At 26.6% G+C, this 21,633-nt stretch overlaps 1 protein-coding gene across 3 annotated transcripts; it reads left to right on the plus strand.

The window, feature by feature from the left end:
• The first annotated feature begins 385 nt into the window (after positions 1–385).
• LOC127282329 (uncharacterized) lies at positions 386–21,264 on the plus strand. Of its 3 annotated transcripts, XM_051306500.1 has the most exons (9): positions 386–613; positions 1,112–1,328; positions 2,692–2,792; positions 10,665–10,778; positions 12,880–12,987; positions 14,917–15,213; positions 15,250–15,425; positions 16,945–17,161; positions 21,006–21,264. In XM_051306500.1, exons 6-9 carry the CDS (start codon positions 14,994–14,996, stop codon positions 21,128–21,130), a joined length of 738 nt encoding a protein of 245 aa, XP_051162457.1. In that variant the 5' UTR covers positions 386–613; positions 1,112–1,328; positions 2,692–2,792; positions 10,665–10,778; positions 12,880–12,987; positions 14,917–14,993; the 3' UTR covers positions 21,131–21,264. The 3 variants fall into 3 exon arrangements, with proteins under 3 accessions (XP_051162457.1, XP_051162455.1, XP_051162456.1); XM_051306498.1 differs by having other exon boundaries at positions 14,917–15,425; XM_051306499.1 differs by lacking the exon at positions 1,112–1,328 and having other exon boundaries at positions 14,917–15,425.
• Positions 21,265–21,633: the final 369 nt, after the last annotated feature.

Here is a 21,633-nt window from a genome sequence, read left to right on the forward strand (position 1 = left end):
TCAAAAACGGCCCTAAAAATTCCAATTTGGAAACGGCCTAAAGGCGCATTCAGACCTCTCGGCTGCCTGCCTGCTGCAGTGGCCATAGTAACATAATGGGAGTGAGTGAAACAGACGAAAAATTTAAATTTTCTGCTTTACTCACTCTTATCATGTTACCATAGTAACTATAGCAGGCAGGCAGCCGAGAGGTCTGAATACGCTTTAAGGCATAATAGAAACGTAACCGTAATCGCAATCGTAAAATGAAAAAATAGTTAGAGAAGGATAGTCATATATTATTGTTTTTCTTTTACTAATTCTTCCGTTTGCGATTACGATTCCGGTTACGTTTCTATTATGCTTACGCCTGAAAGCTGTAGCTCACAATCAGACAGTAAACCTCCATCTTGAATTTTCCCCCATCCATCTTGAATAACCTAAAATGTTTGCCTTGGTGAATCAAAATCACGTGACTGTGTCACATTGCCGCGAACCAAAGTAATACCTCTTGTTTAAAGTCGTAGCACGTGTTGTTTTTCAAAGAATTGATAAGAAAACTGGAACCTTCTCTGAGGTCGGCTTTTTATATTTTCGTGAGTTTTGTGGGCAAATTGCATTGGAAAATTATGTGGTAAGTTCAACTTTTATTTTAATACTATTCTGCCAGAATTTAAGTCATGTATGTAAATTTTCACATCGTTATGAGATTAAAATTAAAAGCGTTGGTGGAAATTTATGTCGATTCAAGATCAATATAAAAATATAAGTTTATTGTAAAATGGTTAATTGTGAATTTTGTTCGTTATTTTAAAACATCTTTATATGACCATTAGTGGTATTTGTTCATAAATTATAATCATCAATTTACAAGTGTAAAAACCGGTTCAGATTCACTTTATTTAAATAGCGAATTTTCAAATTCAAAAAATATTAATTTAAAGTTCACAAATAGTCTTATCTAATAAACACTTTGCTTTCTCATTGGAGGTTTCTTTACTTTTAAAACATACAAATTTAATAATAATATAAAGTTACCAGAAGCAAATATAATTTAATTAATAAAAGATAAACAAATCAATGTCGTCTCAAGGTGTATATATTATTTGTTTTTGTTCGGAAATTCTTTCAGATAATGGCTTCTTCAATGCGTCGTGACTCAATAAATAAAGAATTTACACACGCCTGTGTTTTATTTGCTAAAGATAATAGTATAAATACGATATCAATTTCAGATATTGAAGGATTACATCCTAAAGATAAAAATGATTTTGATAGGGAATTAAAATATAAATTATTTTTAAATTCGGAAGAGCAGTACACCTACGTTTATGTTCTACGCTTAGGTAGTAAGTATATTGATAAATTAATATATTTATTATCAGAAGAATTTACAAAATACAATATCAATATAATAATACATGTATACCTCTTTGTTATATCAGAAAACAGTTGACACTACTAGTGTGTTCTTTAGATAAATAGTGGTTCAAGGTGACATTCTGTATTTAAGTTTAAATTTGATTAAGGAAGAATGGGATGGACAGTCGGAACAAAAGTTAGTCCGACTGTGTTTTTTGTATTTTTACAGATTTTAATTTTAATCATAAATGTGCTCTGGTCAAAAGTTTCAGAATTTAATTTTGAATATTTTAAACAATTAAAAATTGCAATTAAATAAAAATTAAAAATTTTTTTTCATAGGTAAAGATTTTGGTAATATAACCTAAAAATGTAGAAACGTTTCCGATGAAAAAAAATTTGTAATTTTTATTTAATTGCAATTATTAATTGTTTAAAATATTCAAAATTAAATTCTGAAACTTTTGACCAGAGCACATTTATGATTAAAATTATCGTTTTCTGTAAAAATACAAAAAACACAGTCGGACTAACTTTTGTTCCGACTGTCCATCCCATTCTTCCTTAAGGAATCATAAATAAATATTTAAATTATAATAAAATTTACAGAATTTGCATAAATAAATTGAATTAAAACGGATGAATTGAATGTAATAAAATTTTAATTAAGTTATACTTAAATTAATTTATAAGTAAAAGGCAGTATTAAATTTTGTATATTTAGAGACATATAACAGAGCTTATATAAATTATTTTTTAAAATCTTTTAAAAATATATACTTTCATTGAGATCAGATTTTATTTGTTTAAATGAATTTTTTAAAATATTAATTTCTACATGTTTTATTTTTTAAGAAATATACACTTAAGCTATAATTTAATAGTAAAAGCATTGAATATTTATATTATTATTATTATTGTTATCGAGGAAATAGTAAATAATAGTGCATCGGGTTTAAAATAATTTAATCATAATTAAATGGGGGTATGTTAATTAAGTTTTATGTATTTTCATAATATAATTTTTTGATTTAAAAACAATTTTTTTATTCTATTTAAAAACTAATTAATATATTACATTAAAAAGATAAAAAAAGTTTATATAAACTCAAAGAAAATAATTTTACAACTTTTTCTGTCAATTGAAATATTAGTTTGCCTCAAAATAAAAAGAAATTGGTTTTTATTTTTAGAAATTGTTTTCATAAAATTAATTTAAACGATCATTTCATATAAATTACAGTTTTTTATGTAAAGGACAGAAATTTAAATTTCATTTATTCAAATGATTGTAACTCACAATAAAATCATGTGTAAAAAATTTTTTTAACTTAAAATAAATTCTTATAGGCAGCATTGAAGATTTGTCCGCTCAGAACAAAAAAAAAAGGTTAATCATCCCAAATGCAAGGAAAAGAAGCTTTCTAAAAGATTCATCAAAGAATAAATCGGTAATTCACATTCTAACTAATAATTACATTTAATACTGTTTATTTTTTTTTTTATAATTTGATATTATAAATTTACTCGAAAATCTACCCTTTTATAAAAAAATACAAAAACTGCACATTTATTTGTTATTAATATATTAATTATTATTATTTTGTATTTAATTAAAAAAAGCATTGTATGTAATTTTCTGCTGCTATTTTTTAAAAAAGTAAATCACTATTGAGTTATGTTACTTTGTTAAAAAACTTTTTCAGAACATATAATGCATATAATATAATGCATACTTTTTATAGTAACTTTCAATAGACAAATTAAGAAAAACGTGTAAGCTCTTTACAATTTTTGGTTGTTTACAAAAAATGAGGAATTTAAATAAATTCAAATAATATTCGTTGTAAAATATTAATCTTATATATTACTTCTTTGCGATATTACTTTTAAATAATTTTTAATTACTTTGCTTAAAAAAACGAAATTAGTAGAAAATTAAATGAAAATAGTTATTGACGATGTTTTCAACTATTGACATATTATACAATAATCCCTTATAACATTCGTTTTCAGATGTGCCAATTATTTGTGTCTAATTTATAAAGAACTTTTTTCTTCACTAAAGTCACTTAATTTTTGTTATTTAAAAAATAATTAATAAAATATGTAAATTTATATGAATATGAAAAATGAAATAATCCTAAAAAGTGCGATTTTTGTGAATTTCCATTTTTTATAAAGTAACTATTCTGCCGTGTTAAACAAAAAGGCGGATCTAATATGGCGGACAATATTTTAAAAATTACTTGTGTTTGCTTAAAAATTAGTACTTGTGGGTTTTTAGGGTAGTTGATTACGAATTCGATGTTAGTTTTTCGAAATTCAAAATGGTGGAACCAACCTGGTGGACTTTTTTTCAAAAATCGTTTGGATTCGCTTAATAGTTAGTATTCATGTGTTTTAGGGGTCGCTGATTACAGATTCAATGTTAGTTTTTCAAAATTCGAAATGGCAGATCCAATATGGCAAGCTTTTCAAAAATCATTCGGATTCGCTTAATAATTAGTATTCATGTGTTTTAGGGGTCGCTGATTACAAATTCAATGTTAGCTTTTCAAAATTCGAAATGGCAGATCCAATATGGCGAGCTTCTTTTCAAAAATCGTTCGGATTCGCTTAATAATTAGTATTCATGGGTTTTTGGGGTCGCTGATTACGAATCCGATCTTAGTTTTTCAAAATTCAAAATAGCGGATCCAATATGGCGATTATAAAAAGTTATTAATTTTTTATTTTATATACACCATGTTGAATTCTGAAAATTTGACATCATATTCGTCATCAGCGAATCAAAAAACCCCTAGATACCAAATTTTATAAAAAATTAATAACTTTTTAAAATTTTGACCGCCATATTGAATCCGCCATTTTTAATTTTGAAATATTATTATTATTATGTTATAAGATAGACATAAAGATAAGTAATTATTAGAACGGGTTCAACACAGAATGGCGTATCGCAGTATTTTAGTTCCTTGTAAATTAATAGTGATTTTTTAAGTAATTAAAAAAAAATTCAGTCTTATGGATGAACCTAATTGAGAGGCCGCGTTCAATTACAACCTCTACGCTCGTCCGGTCTTTTTCAAGTGAGTCAAACTGGTCAAAAAGTGTAAAAATGTTAATTTTTAAAATACATTACCTTACAGAAAATAAAAAAATATCTATTTTAATTAATTTTTTTGCAAAAAACAATAAAAATTTCATTCTCTAATTGAATTAATTTTTATAACATAAATAATAGTTTTTATTAACATTTTTCAAAAATCTTTTTACGAATGAATTTGAACATTTCTGGAAGACTTCTTTGATTAGTACACTGAAGACTTCATCCATCGGACATGTTGGTGTCACAAAGCGGTAAAACGTAAGGGGGAAGAAGTAGGCGTGGCAACACTCAGGAAATAATATTCAGGAGTGTCTGTTTTAAGTGTACCACCATAAGTGAAAACTATTTCCTTTATGTAATATACGTTCTGTGTGAGAGCCGCCATCGTCGCGTTAAGCACGAACTCCATCGACTGGACTAAGACTCGAGCCGTCCAGTGGATGGAGTCTCCAGTGTATATTAAGGGAAAGCACCACCCCCAATTTGGACCCACTTAAATTTAAATTATTAAATGAGGTAATATTTTTTTCTTGCATCATTTGGGTCCTGAAAACATATAATGTGGTCAAAAAAAGAAAAATTTAATTTTTAACCATTTTAGAATTTTTATTTTTTGAAAAAATTAATATTTTTGAAAATCCATGCAAGAGATTCTTAAGATTCATTAAAAAAATAGTGGAAAAAAATTGGCGATGAAAAATAGTCAAAATTGTAAAAAATGATAGATATTTAAAATATTAATTTTTTTAAGACTTTAATTTCTAAAATGTTCATAAATTAAAATGTTATTTTTTGGACCATACTGTATGTTTTTAAGAACCAAATAATGCAAGAAAAAAATAGAACCTCGTTTAATAATGTAAATTAAAGTGGGTCAAAATTGGGGGTGGTGCCTCCCCTTAAACTAATGCCTCAAGAAAAGTTCTAACAATTTTAAAACTCTCTGCAGACTTTTTTGTCATTGAAACTAGGAAAACCTAATTACCGACCACTATCAATTTGCAATTGACAATAATTAAACAATAAAAGTGTTTTTTAATTTTTTTATGATTTCATTGGCTTTATTAGACTGTAATACGTGGATATATTTAGTTTGAATCAAATAATTAATAATTATCGGAGATACGTTGTGAAAAAAGAAATGAAAAAGATGTTTTCCGATTTTTTTGTATTTATCAACAAAAATATTAGACAAAGAAGAAAAATTCATAATGAAAAAAGTTGTTCTTTTTAATTTTCTGTAAGGTAATACATTTTGAAAATTTAAATTTTGCGTTTAAAATTTTTACATTTTTAACTAACTTGTCTCGCTCGATAACGACCTGCCGAGCGTAGCGGTTATTGTTGTACGCGCCCTGGCGGATTCGATTTACCTAAAATCGACCCAGCTGGGTCGAATCTAAGTCGAATCTAAGTCGAATTTAGGTAATTATCAAAAAAAAGCTTTAAATTGATGAAAATTTATAAAAATTAGTATTGTGAGGTTAAATGAACATTCATAGAGTTAATTTTTGTAAGAATTTTAATTATTAACGTGATAAATAATAAATAATTACTTGATATGTGCAAGTGGTAACTGTAGATTTTAACTCGTTGTCAGTTTTCATAATATTTTCAGAAATTAGTGTAAAATGTGTGAAAAAATAATTTATATTTAATAGAAATTGCAAATTTTATTAAATTATTTTATTATTTAACAATCACATTTCATAATAATTGCAATTTAATTAAAAAATAACAGTTTTCTTAAAAGTGACAAGAACTCTATTATACCGACCACACACGGAACAGCGGAACGCGCGCCAAGATTTGAAAAGAGTTACAAATTTTAAACATTCATTAAATAGAAAATATGCAATTTTTTTCTTTATTTATAAAAAAAACTTTAGAATTTTGTTAAAATAATAAAAATTAAGCTGATATATTTTTCTTAAATTTTTACTTATAACTTTTTAAAAAATTCTTAAATAAAAGATCAAAAAATTTAGTTAAATTTGTATTTTGCCATCATAATTTTTTAACAAAAATATAATTTTTTAGACATAAAAATAAGAAAAATTTACATTAAAACTTATTTAAGAATTACATTTTTTTAACAAAATTCTTTTTTTTTTAAAAAAAAAAGTTGCAGATTTTTTATTTCATATTCACAATTCTTTAATGAAATTGTTTTTTAATACAAGTTATAAAAAAATTAATCATTTATTTATACTAATGCTAATAATCACTAATTTTAAGTAATAGGATAGCTGGAAATTTGTGCTCCCTGCATGCTGCTGCCATCTAACGGCGTCTGCAACTAATATAGGGCGATAGTTAAAAGTAAAGAAATAGTGATTATTAGTATTAATATAAGTAAATTGGTATAAATAAATGATTAATTCGGCATTTCTGAGAAAATTTTTATAAAATGATTATCTTTTATGGTTAATCAAATATATTTAATTAATGAAATTAAGATAATAATGAAATAGTTGTAATTAACAATTTGAATTTTCCCGCCAGAAGATCATGTGCATTCATATTCGCGCACTTTTACCGTGTGTGGTCGGTATAATAGAGTTCTTGTCACTTTTAAGAAAACTGTTATTTTTTAATTAAATTGCAATTATTATGAAATGTGATTGTTAAATAATAAAATAATTTAATAAAATTTGCAATTTCTATTAAATATAAATTATTTTTTCACACATTTTACACTAATTTCTGAAAATATTATGAAAACTGACAACGAGTTAAAATCTACAGTTACCACTTGCACATATCAAGTAATTATTTATTATTTATCACGTTAATAATTAAAATTCTTACAAAAATTAACTCTATGAATGTTCATTTAATCTCACAATACTAATTTTTATAAATTTTCATCAATTTAAAGCTTTTTTTTGATAATTACCTAAATTCGACTTAGATTCGACTTAGATTCGACCCAGCTGGGTCGATTTTAGGTAAATCGAATCCGCCAGGGATAGGGCTCGTTGCATGCGGAATTACGTTAGCTTTCAATTAGTAGCTCCTGAATTGCAATAACTTTATTTATTAATAAAATATTTTATATTTTATTAACTATAATTAATAAATTAATATCTCGAAAATAACAAAAAAGGATATCTCAATATTTTTTGTAGTGGAAATACACATGTATAATTTTGAAAAGAAATGTTTAAAAAAGACTGATTTTGAAAAAATGTCAAAAAAATTTTGATTTTCAAAAAAATGGTGAAATTTTGAATTTAGAAAAATTTTTTTTGCACCATTCGAAAGAGTAGGAAAAAACCTTTTGAAAACATATGGGTCAAAATTTCTTTCATCTTTCTGTTTAAATGTTACAAGTCGTCAAAAATTCATTGTTTAAATTTTTCCTACCTCTCCTACAGTTTTTAAAAAAACATTTCAATACTTCGTAGATAAAGTACTCATAGGACTAAACTATGTGCAAGTTACAGCCCAATCCGATTAACCTAATCTTTAATTTGTTTTAAGATTAAGAAATCTATACAAAAGAGTCTTAACTCGATAAAAATAATAATCGAAAGGGTAGGTAGAGCAACTCTAATCATTAGATTCTTAGAAATTCGTAAATAGGTAAGATTTAATCAAAAGAGAACATTTTTGTAATACCTAGTAAAAAATAAAAGATACCAGAAATGCGATACCAGAACGAATCTGTGAGCATCTCGGATACGAGCACTTTTGGTATCCGAAATGATCTGAAGATTGTAAACGCACTGAAACGGACGAATTTTGTAGGGCTTTTAATTAAGAAAAAGCAATTATATGGATGCAGAAACAATGGAAAATTAAATTAAAAACAAAAATGAATGATTATTTATTAATGAAACGTACATTTAAACAAAAAATAATTATTCTCATCAATTCAAATCTCTGCATTAAAAACATTGTAAAAACAGTGTAATATTGGTCATTTTACCATGATATTCGGAAAATGTGGTTTTCTACCTTACCGACACTAGATATTAATTTAACACTGGTTTTTCGATTTTTCAATTTTAAAAGCAATCCAAAAGTATTTAATTAAAAGGAGGAAAAAAAATTAAAAATAAGCACTAAATTATGTTTAATAATGTTTTAAATACTTTTGGATTGCTTTTAAAATTAAAAAATCAAAAAACCCGTGTTAAATTAATATCTAGTGTTGGTAAGGTAGAAAACAATATTTTTCGAATTGCATCGTAAAATCCCTGGCGGATTCGATTTACCTAAAATCGACCCAGCTGGGTCGAATCTAAGTCGAATCTAAGTCGAATTTAGGTAATTATCAAAAAAAAGCTTTAAATTGATGAAAATTTATAAAAATTAGTATTGTGAGGTTAAATGAACATTCATAGAGTTAATTTTTGTAAGAATTTTAATTATTAACGTGATAAATAATAAATAATTACTTGATATGTGCAAGTGGTATCTGTAGATTTTAACTCGTTGTCAGTTTTCATAATATTTTCAGAAATTAGTGTAAAATGTGTGAAAAAATAATTTATATTTAATAGAAATTGCAAATTTTATTAAATTATTTTATTATTTAACAATCACATTTCATAATAATTGCAATTTAATTAAAAAATAACAGTTTTCTTAAAAGTGACAAGAACTCTATTATACCGACCACACACGGTAAAAGTGCGCGAATATGAATGCACATGATCTTCTGGCGGGAAAATTCAAATTGTTAATTACAACTATTTCATTATTATCTTAATTTCATTAATTAAATATATTTGATTAACCATAAAAGATAATCATTTTATAAAAATTTTCTCAGAAATGCCGAATTAATCATTTATTTATACCAATTTACTTATATTAATACTAATAATCACTATTTCTTTACTTTTAACTATCGCCCTATATTAGTTGCAGACGCCGTTAGATGGCAGCAGCATGCAGGGAGCACAAATTTCCAGCTATCCTATTACTTAAAATTAGTGATTATTAGCATTAGTATAAATAAATGATTAATTTTTTTATAACTTGTATTAAAAAACAATTTCATTAAAGAATTGTGAATATGAAATAAAAAATCTGCAACTTTTTTTTTTAAAAAAAAAAGAATTTTGTTAAAAAAATGTAATTCTTAAATAAGTTTTAATGTAAATTTTTCTTATTTTTATGTCTAAAAAATTATATTTTTGTTAAAAAATTATGATGGCAAAATACAAATTTAACTAAATTTTTTGATCTTTTATTTAAGAATTTTTTAAAAAGTTATAAGTAAAAATTTAAGAAAAATATATCAGCTTAATTTTTATTATTTTAACAAAATTCTAAAGTTTTTTTTATAAATAAAGAAAAAAATTGCATATTTTCTATTTAATGAATGTTTAAAATTTGTAACTCTTTTCAAATCTTGGCGCGCGTTCCGCTGTTCCGTGTGTGGTCGGTATAATAGAGTTCTTGTCACTTTTAAGAAAACTGTTATTTTTTAATTAAATTGCAATTATTATGAAATGTGATTGTTAAATAATAAAATAATTTAATAAAATTTGCAATTTCTATTAAATATAAATTATTTTTTCACACATTTTACACTAATTTCTGAAAATATTATGAAAACTGACAACGAGTTAAAATCTACAGATACCACTTGCACATATCAAGTAATTATTTATTATTTATCACGTTAATAATTAAAATTCTTACAAAAATTAACTCTATGAATGTTCATTTAACCTCACAATACTAATTTTTATAAATTTTCATCAATTTAAAGCTTTTTTTTGATAATTACCTAAATTCGACTTAGATTCGACTTAGATTCGACCCAGCTGGGTCGATTTTAGGTAAATCGAATCCGCCAGGGCGGCCTCTCAATTGTGAAATAAAATTTTTAGTATTATTATATTTTTACTAGTCATAGTTTCTAGAGTAAAGATTATAGTGAAAAATCCATACTGAAAAAAACCCACACATGAAACATCAGATGTGCAATCTACGGTAAAACTGTTGTACTATGGGCTGAGGGCAACTGTTATCCTGATTTAGTGCGTCAGAAGCACTGAAAGGGACATTAGACCCACTGAAGGGGACATAGGTTGCACCAAACTGGGATAACTGATGTCCGTTTTTAAAGTAGAAATTTTTTTTAACTAACCAGTACAACCGGTGCACTAAAAAATTTTCCATGCAGGATTTCATGAAATGAAGTTCCCTTGTACGATCTAGCCTAATTATATTTTCAATTTATTTGCAGAAAAGCAGAAAGCAGTTATTTAAAGAAAAAGATGATTTCCCTGTGAGAGAAAAAATGTTAATAGAGGTCGAAAAATTATCATTTCTTCAGATGAATCTGATTCAGAATTAATAGGTACAATTCTTTTTAATTGAAAATAAATAGGGGACAGTGGGGTAAAGCGGGACGTCGTGTAAGGCGGAAAAAATCAAATATTTATTAGGCAATTTACATTTGGATAAGATTGCTTTAATTTTTGTGTAAATTTTTAAATATTTGAAAAGTTATTTTGTTATTAAAATTTTTAATTTATTTTATAAACATTACTCATGTTTATTCAATGAAGATAAAGGAAAATTTTATCCGCCTTACCCCTTGTTTCCCCTATAATTAGTTTGTGTAATAATTTTATATCATATCAGGAATGTTTTGATCGTCTGAAATATTTTGAATGTGAAATGTTCTAAAAAACTATAAAAACTTTATTTTATAATTTTAGTAAAAATAATGATGCACCCAAGAAAAAGTAATCTTAAATCTAGGGGATTCCTCTTAATTTGATACATATTTTCCTCTTTTATTTGATATCAAAAGTAATATTCATCAAATGATTGGATTTTCCTCTCGAAAAAATCCTCTCACAAGAAGAGTAATACTCATATTTTTACATGTCAAAAGAAACTGAAATACAGAAGTCTTTATTGTATTATGAGTAAATAATGGTTACGAATTAATAACAAAGCAAAGTTTTGACACATTGAATTAAATGTTAACATTAACAAAATCTTAAAAAAATTTCCTAGGTATTTCATATCAAAAACACCAATAAGAAGTATTTAATTTGAATCAATTAATAAATGTTATACCATAGATAAATATTTAAATTAAAAAAAAATTAAATCAATATAGATTACTGTAATATCAAATTATTTAATGCTTTTTAAGGAAACATTAACGAAAAAAATATTCCATGTTTTTGAGTTGTGCATTAATACATTAAATTTCATTGCAGTTGTAATAAACAAAAGAGCTCAATGAAATAATTTTAAAAAATTAGTATGTAACAATAATCATGAGTTAACATTTTTTATATTTATCTGCATAGAACGCATGATATATTCACATCTACTTCTTGGTAAAATCAAATTTTACTCACTATGCAATGAGGATCGATATATTTAAGGTAGTTTACATTTTCGCGTTTTACAATTGATAAAATTCATATAACTATTATTTTATGACAAAGGCACAACTATCAAACAGGAAAAGAGATTGATAGATACCATTATTTTTTTTCTTTTCCTTCCTTAAAATCTTTTAAATTTAATTCAAGAAAAAAACATTAAAGGAATCATTTTGTCATTCTTCCATTAAAATTTTACATTCTAATTGAATATTCTTTGTTTTGAGAGGAAATGTTGAGAAGATATTAGAAGAGGAAATTTCCTCTAAATATAAAATTACTTTTTTTGGGTGTGAAATTATTAAAATTGCAAATGGTTTTTATATATAATTGTGATCTGGACATTAAAAAGAGGGCATATGAGAACAAGAATAAGATTTCGAGAAAAACGCTCTTAAAGTTAACAAGTTAATATTGATACTCCTTCACACTTGTATGGCTTGAAACTCATTACTTGAGTGTTTTTTTAGTGGCTGATTACGCATACGGTGTTAGTTTTTCAGAATTGAAAATAGCGGACATAGAAATTTAAAACTTATAGAGTTCACTTAAAACTGTCTACACGTAGGTTTTCAGGGTTGTTTATTTCTAAACTGGCATCAGTTTTTTTATTCAAAATTCCGGACCAATATTGCAGATTTTTTTCAAATGTTAAGAATTTCTACTAATTTTTAGTAAAATATTACTATTTGATTTAGTAGTTTTAAATTTTTTGATTAAAGTTTTAGTAAAAGTGACTAAAAATTAGTGAAAATTCTTACTAATTAAAGTTAGTAGCTCATTTTTCACTAATTCAGATAGCAGATTTTTCAAAAATTTGTATTTTCCGTAAAAGTCCTCATTCTTAAATTTTATTTTTAGTATAATTTTTAAGAAATTATGACATTTTGGTACACACCATGTGAAAGAGCGTCTCAAAGTCTATGAGAATCGGCAAAAAAGTGGAAAATGATTTTTTGACACCTAAGCCTCCTTTTCACTGTCCAGGTAATAAATTTTATTTTTATTTTGCTTTATATATATATATCTTACTTATTTTCTAATTTTTTAAAGACGAAGAAATTTCTAATGGTGATACTACTGATGAGGAGAGTGATATTGTTCCATCACCTATAGAGAAGGAAAATAGTGGCAGAAGAAACAGACGTCTGAAAGGTTTAAGTAAGTTAAACCATAATATTTACGATTCTGTGAGTCAAAAAATATTTTATTTAATAATATATTTAAGGAATATTTCCGTTTAAACAATTGTTAAATAATTGATCGTGTTTTCTCACTAAAAAACATACCAAAATTCATTGCTCAATCCTTAACCAGAAATTTTCCTATATCAAATCATACATCAATTTTTTTTCGATTCTTGAATAAAAAATTATTACAAATAATCTGACATGAAATCATATTGAAAATCCTCACGTGAGATCATATATATGATTGATTTGAACATAAGAAATCATATAGGATTTCATGTAGATTCTGAAATATCTATATCTAAGATTTCACATAGAATTATATAAAGGAAACAATATAGGATTTCATATAGGAATTTTCAGTTGGCAGACGGCAGTTTATAAAAATTAAAAATTATTTAATTAAAAATCAAATAATATTACTGCAATTCATCTGAAAAGAATAGAAATTGTGCTTTGCAATACACCTTCTGAGTTAGAGTCTCAGCTTTTATAGTATTCAAGACTGATTTCAACTGTGAGAAAAAAAAATTAGCACCATCTGGCGGCGTAAAAGTGGAACTATGATGATATACATCTATATTTGAATTTCCCATATAATTTCCTATATAATTTCCGACATAATTTCTTATATAATTTCCGACTTGGTATCTTAGATGGACAATTAAAACAATGAAATCCACACATGACATCCCACATAAATTCCTATGTGATGAATTCTTACATGAAATCCTATATAGGATCCTATATAGGATTTTATATATGATCCTACATAGGATTTTACATGGATTTTTATATATATATTTCCATGTAAAATCTTATGTAGGATCATATATAAAATCCTATATAAGATCCTAGATAGGATTTCATGTAAGAATTCATCACATAGGAATTTATGTGGGATGTCATGTGTGAATTTCATTGTTTTAATTGTCCATCTAAGATACCAAGTCGGAAATTATATAAGAAATTATGTCGGAAATTATATAGGAAATTATATGGGAAATTCAAATATAGATGTATATCATCATAGTTCCACTTTTACGCCGCCAGATGGTGCTAATTTTTTTTTCTCACAGTTGAAATCAGTCTTGAATACTATAAAAGCTGAGACTCTAACTCAGAAGGTGTATTGCAAAGCACAATTTCTATTCTTTTCAGATGAATTGCAGTAATATTATTTGATTTTTAATTAAATAATTTTTAATTTTTATAAACTGCCGTCTGCCAACTGAAAATTCCTATATGAAATCCTATATTGTTTCCTTTATATAATTCTATGTGAAATCTTAGATATAGATATTTCAGAATCTACATGAAATCCTATATGATTTCTTATGTTCAAATCAATCATACATATGATCTCACGTGAGGATTTTCAATATGATTTCATGTCAGATTATTTGTAATAATTTTTTATTCAAGAATCGAAAAAAGATTTGATGTATGATTTGATATAGGAAAATTTTTTGGTTAAGGATTGAGCAATGAATTTTGGTATGTTTTTTAGTGAGAAAACACGAAGAAAATTGACATAAGAAATTGAAGGAAAAAATGTGACCAGAAAAAATTGTAGGATTTCACATAGGAATTTACATAATTTATTACCTAAGAATACGTTTATAAGAATTTACATCGAATCCTACTTCAAATCATGTCTCAATTTCCTATATGATTTTTCATAGGATCCTATATAGTTTCTTACATGACACATAGGATTTTTTGTGCATTTTAATATATGAATTTATGTGAGATCCTATATAAGATCCTATATGAGAATTTTCAGTAGGGGACAGATTTTGGGAAAAATATCACACGAAATATAGTATTATTTGCTCTTTCTTCGTTTGTATTTCGACCATCTTTTTTAAATAGGGATACTTTATAATTTATTTTTAAGGTCAACATAATCAGCGACAATTAACTACACCACTTGCAAGTGTAACTACAGGAAGTAATGATAGTAGTACAACACCAATGGGCAGTGAAACTACAGTAAACGGAGAAACTCCAAGAGGTGGAGAAACTTCAAGAGGTACGGAATCTCCAAGAAATAATGTAACTTTAAGAGGTACAGAAATTCCAAGAGTTACTGAAACCGAAACAGGTAGAGAAACTCCAACAGGTAGAATAACTCCAAGAGGTAGAATAACTCCAAGAGGTAGAATAACTCCAAGAGATAGAATAACTCCAAGAGGTAGAATAACTCCAAGAGGTAGAGTAACTCCAAGAGGTAGAGTAACTCCAAGAGGTAGAGTAACTACAAGAGGTAGAGTAACTCCAAGAGATAGAGTAACTACAAGAGGTAGACTAACTCCAAGAGGTAGAGTAACTCCAAGTGGTAGAGTAACTCCAAGTGGTAGAGATGCTACTATTCCAAAGCGTTATGTAGTAGACGAGAATGAAAAGGTATGATTTTCTTTTTTACTTTATACCCAAGTAGCACGATATATCAACCAGATGTCACGGTGATATCACCGGGGAATGTCACCGTGACATCAGGAAAATGTCAAAATGTCCGCCTTACGGTGATATCACACGGTGACATCGAGGTGATATCATGGTGATATCATGTTGATATTTTACAGGGACTTAAAATTTTTAATAATTTAAAAAATAATAATAAATAAAAAAAAATAAAAATAATAAAAAAAAAGAATAATAATTTTTTAAAAATTTTAAGTCTCTGTAAAATATCAACATGATATCACGGTGATATCACCATGATATCACCGTGATATGACTGTGATATCACCTTGATGTCACCATGATATCACCTCGATGTCACCGTGTGATATCACCGTAAGGCGGACATTTTGACATTTTCCTGATGTCACGGTGATATCACCGTGACATCTGGTTGATATATCGTGCTACTTGGGTAATTCCTACACTGAGAAAAGTTTTGCACAGATTCTGTACTAAACACACGTTCAGACGGTGTAACTAACCTTTCGAGCAACATCGGTTCCTAAATTATAACGCATCTGCGCTTTTTGTGAACCGATACTTTACTAAATCATTTGTTCCATAAGTTAGTTCAAAATCCGTACTCGATTGACGCTGCTGTTCATTTTTAGTACTGTGTCTGCAAATAATCGAGGTACAATATCTGTCCTTCAAAAAATTCAGATGCTGAGCTTAATTTCTCACAATGTGCATTTATTATAATGATGCCCTCTTAAAATTTTTAGTCGATCTGAGTGATAGTTTTCGAGATATATAAGTTATAGTGGGTGGCGCAACCACTGTAACGTATAGCGCTATCGTGGCTTTAAACGTGTATTTCTCAAAATAATGTTTTTTACGGTAGACACGCTACAAAAAAAAGAAAGATATTGCCTTAAATCTTTTTGCATATTGTTTGGCACACTTGTCCGCAGTTACTTAACTACGATGAACTGAATCGGTAACCCCCTTCCTTCCGACGCTAGATTTAAGTACGAAAAAACGTTGTTTTTTCGAATTTTTGATTAAAACGCCCGCCATTTTTTTATTTTTTAGTAAAAACCCTAGTTTAAAAAGTCACCACATATGTATATTTTAAGAATATTTTTGATTTTTTAATTTCCAATGATTAAAAATGGCGGAATCGTGTCTACCGCAAAACGCTTTTTTTGGTGTGAACTTCACCACACTATAAAAAACGTTTAATTCAATAATTTAAATGTAAGGAATTTTTTTTAAATACTTAAATTTTAATAATTAAAAAGATTTATACCGATATTTTAAAAAATAAAAAAAATATTGCAAAAAACAAAAATGTTCATTTTTTGCCTTTTTTGTGAGAAACCCCCCTTAAAAACATAGAACGGTACGCTATTTATTAGACGTGAAACATCCAAAACACGTTTTTTTAGTATCCCATGTATGACCCTTTACAGGGTCCTTTGAAGATGCGATTTATTTAATTATATATTACTTCCAGGTTTATCTTGGCGGTGGAAATTTTATAGATGAGGATACGTGGCAATTAATGCTTTTAAAAAATGATTCGAAATTTGTTCGAGATATTACTGAAATTTTGTGGGGCAAAAACGTCCTTCAAAAAAGGTGTTTAAAACAAAAAAAAAGTAGTAACCAAGATGCAGAAGGAGAAAATGAACTGAAAGTTTTAACTCCTGACAAGTATCAATTAGTGAAAGGTATATATGAATGTATATATATGGGCGATTTCAAGTGAGATTTCCGTCGACCCTTTAAATTAGGCCAAATATATTTTTTTCTTGTTCTGTAGTGAAAAAAAAGAGATAAGTATTTTTTTATTTTTTTCAATTTTCGAGTTATGAATTCTCAAAATTTCAGTTTTTTCAATGTAAACCTATTTTCAATGGGTAATAACTCGAAAAAAATGGATTTTTTTCATTTTTGCTAAGAGAAGAAAAGTTTCAGTTTTTCTTTTAATTTTCAAAAAACTTTTCAAAAACTTTTTTACAAAATGTTAGTTTTTCCAGGCATGTTTTAAAAAAAAATATTTAAAAAAATCATATCCAACTTAAAAAAAAAATTTGTTAAAAAAAATTGTTATTTTTTTAATAAAAAATAAAAAAAGAATTTTCGTTAACATTATTGAAAAGTAAAAGAAAAACTGAAACTTTTCTTCTCTTAGCAAAAATTGAAAAAATCCATTTTTTTCGAGTTATCAGCCATTGAAATTAGGTCTACATTGAAAAAACTGAAATTTTGAGAATGCATAAATCAAAAATTTTGCAGGAAAAAAAATAAAAATATACTTATCTCTTTTTTTCACTACAGAACAAAAAAAAAATATATTTGGCTGAATTTAAAAGGTCGACGGAAATCTCACGTGAAATCGCCCATATAAATCTATATCTATATCTATATTTTCAGTATATTTTTCTCCTTAACCTGATGTGATAGAGACTTTTATATAGACTTAAATTAAAGCTTATATCTTACACTTTAAGATTCATATGCGTAAGATAAAAGAATTTTAATTTTGAAAAAAATTATGTTCGAATCACTCAAAAAGATTATTGGGGTCATTATCTCCATTTTTCAAAAAAAAATTTATTATGCGCATATTGGTCTTAAAATGTATGTTTTACACTTTAATTTCAGCCTATATAGAAGTCTCTAGCACGTCAGGTTATGGATAAAAAAAAATAAAAACCCACAAACACACATTTTTTGTGATCTTTACCCAAATTTTTTGTTGTCTTGCGCATACGGGTCTTACAGTGATTAATTTAAGTTTTAATGTAGGCCTATATAGAAGTCTCTAGCACGTTAGGTTAAGGAGAAAAAAATACTAAAAAAAATTTAAGCCTATATAGAAGTATGTAGCACGTCGTGTTAATGAGTAAAAAATAATGAAAATCATCAAAAACACTGTTCTTGGAAATTTTACCCCCTCTTTACTTAAAATCCTGACGTGATACGAAACTTTGGAACCCGGGGTCGTGTTCAGCACACAAAAATACATTGGAAACCACTCCGACAACTGAAAAAAGTCTTATTTTGTAGATCTGTGATTATTAATTAAAGTTATATTATCAGTGCGTGTGAAAATTCAAATTACTCTCTCAAAGACCGTTTTCTGGTTAATAACGTTATATATTTAATTGATTAAAATATATTCTATACAGAGAAAATTTACTTTGTAAGTTTATTCAAAAAAGTTCAGTGAAACTCGAACAGAGATTATGTTTTTGAACTGTTCGTACAAATTTATCAAAATGTCACAATGTACCATTTTTGCTCAGCTTTTCCCTACTAGTAAATCATATATAAGTTCCAACAAGGAATTCTATAAGGATCCCACATGAATTCTTATAGGATTCTTCATAGAAACCTATGTAGATTAACATCCATGAACACTCCTATAAGAATAACATTGGCTGTTCTATATGATTACTGTATAGTATTCTATAAGAGTATAAATATATATGTATAGTAGAGTGGTGTGAAAAAGACAGGGAAAAAAAAGCCATTTGGGTTCTTTATTAAAACTATTGAACAGTTTTATCAGCCATTTAGAATATAAATTCAATTAGGTAATACGCAACTTTTGATTCTAGTTTGCCCATCGTATTTATAATATTACGGTTTTTATTGTAAAATTTAGTTTAGTGGTCTTTCAGATACAAAATTTTTGTGAACTTTCCGAACATATTACGACTCGTTCAAGTGGATGAAAAATAAAAGTAAACGTTTGTACATAAAGAGAAAACTATTCTTAACACGTATGTGATGTAGATTTTTTTTTAAATTGTTTTAATTTTGAGATTTATTATATACCTGTGGGATACAAAATCCCATTAAATATTTATTTGTTTTCTGGTATTCGTAACCTCGTCTTTTTTTAACCTCGGAAACAGATAAATTTTCTCTTATATTTTATATTTTTGTTACATTAGATTTAATAGTAATATTCTTCAAAATTTATTAAAATAATATTATTTGTTATATAAATGAAGAAAAAAATTGAAAAAACAAAAAATGGTAATATATTTTGCCCGAATCGCAAAGTGGTTTTTTTACCCCACCAGTGGTGTAAAAAAGCTACTTGCAGTGCACTGGTAAAAGTTACATAACTTTATCCTTTCATAGAATTTAAAGATTGTCCGACCAATATTTTAAAGCTGAAGAACTAAACTTTCAGAACCAATTGGATTTTCGAAAAAAAAATAAATACCACACAACACCGAAACTTTCCTAAAAATATATTAAATATTTACTTGCAAACTTCGCAGTATTTAATTGAAAAGTTTAGTGAAAATTGCCAAAGATTTAAATGTCCCACTTAAATAAATGTTTCGCCTAAAAGTTTACTGAAAATTTGAATTAAATTTTCGTGAAAGTTTCTTAGCGAAATTTGACTGAATATTTAAATTAAATTTTCGTGAAATTTTTGTCGGGAAAATTGACTGAACATTTAAATTAAATGTTCGTGAAATTTTTGTCGGGAAAATTGACTGAACATTTAAATTATATAATGATGAAATGTTTTTTTTTTAAACATATTTTTAAAAATAAAAAAAAGATTTTGAAAAATTATTACTTATGAATATTGTAGGAAATTGAAATAAATACAAAAAAATCATATTAAATAGAAATAGAACAAATGAAATAAACAGTTATATGAATATGAACACATTTATTAAACAGAATATTCATAGCTTGATTTCACGAATTTAAATGTTCAGTCAATTTTCCCGACAAAAAATTTACGAAAATTTAATTTAAATATTCAGTCAAATTTCGCTAAGAAACTTTCACGAAAATTTAATTCAAATTTTCAGTAAACTTTTAGGCGAAACATTTATTTAAGTGGGACATTTAAATCTTTAGGCAATTTTCACTAAACTTTTCAATTAAATACTGCGAAGTTTGCAAGTAAATATTTAATATATTTTTAGAAAAGTTTAGGTGCTGTGTGGGACATTATCTTGCTGTAAGCTTCCCTTGATTTTAAACCTAAGATTCGTTAGCTTGCAGTGTAAACTTCAGGTGAGGTTAAGGTGAGCTGCAAATGTTCACTTTACCGTAATCTGCAGTGTAAGATTGTAGTCAGCTTACAGTTAATCTTAGTATAACCTTACTCTAAGCTTCCCGTAAACTTTCTGTAAGCATCGTGTAAGCTTAATGTAAGCTTCCATGTAAGATTACTGTAAGCCTCATGTAAACTTCCTTTAAGCTTACACTACTGTTGATGAATATTATAGATAGTAATAGTAATTAGAGAAATATTATAATAAGATTAACTGTAAGCTGAATACAATCTTACACTGCAGCTTACAGTAGAGAGGACATTTGCAGCTTACCTTAACCTCACCTGAAGTTTACGCTGTAAGCTAACGAATCTTAGGTTTAAACTCAAGAGAAGCTTACAGCAAGATATTGTACTGTGTGGGTATCGATTTTACATATTAAAAAGAAAAAAAAATGGCTTTTTCATCCCACTCTACTATATATATATAATATAATTATAATATAAATAATAATCTGTCTTTATTATTTTTTCAGATGCATTGAAGTATAAATTAAAAAATAAAAATAAAATTTCACCAGGAAGGCGAGCAATGCGGATGAAAAAAATTTGGTATCACATGTCCCAGAAATTAAATGATGTGAAACGAAAGAAACAATAGAAACAATAGAAGTTAATTATTTTACATTATTTTTATTATGTTTATTTCTTTATAATACGATTTTATTACTCGTAATGTTAAGGAGGTTCTACAATAGATGCAAAAGGCAAGTTCAAGTCCAAAAAAACCATGAGTCCAAAAGAGATAGATTGTCTAGCTATCTCTCTTGTACTCATGGTTCTCTCGAATTTGCACTTGCCTTTTGCACCTATTGTAGAACCTCCTTTATAGACTTCACATTTTACTTGCTTCAATGTTATATTGTTGTGAAATTGAAGTAAAAAATTAAACAACTTTTTCGTATATTTAAAAATATTATTACTTTTATTTTTATAATATGTTTCATTTGAATAAATATTTTAAGACACTATCAGCAATTGACTAATTATTTTTTGTTTCAACTTTTAAATTAACATATATACCTATATAAATTTAATAAATTAAAACTAATTATTATAAATACATTTTTAAGTTTATCATTAAAATTAATTGGAAATTTCTAA

The sequence above is a fragment of the Leptopilina boulardi genome, unplaced genomic scaffold (genome assembly GCF_019393585.1).
Source record: "Leptopilina boulardi isolate dan_hultmark-lab unplaced genomic scaffold, ZJU_Lbou_2.1 LbouV2_298, whole genome shotgun sequence".
Lineage (NCBI taxonomy): Eukaryota > Metazoa > Arthropoda > Insecta > Hymenoptera > Figitidae > Leptopilina > Leptopilina boulardi.

What these genes read in the sequence shown, in the direction of transcription:
- LOC127282329 (XM_051306498.1), top strand. Translation starts at nt 14,994, where the DNA reads ATGGGCAGTGAAACTACAGTAAACGGAGAAACTCCAAGAGGTGGAGAA. An exon ending in TAGTAGACGAGAATGAAAAG is followed by an intron (nt 15,426 to 16,944) that starts GTATGATTTTCT and finishes TATTACTTCCAG; the next exon opens with GTTTATCTTGGCGGTGGAAA. An exon ending in CAAGTATCAATTAGTGAAAG is followed by an intron (nt 17,162 to 21,005) that starts GTATATATGAAT and finishes TTATTTTTTCAG; the next exon opens with ATGCATTGAAGTATAAATTA.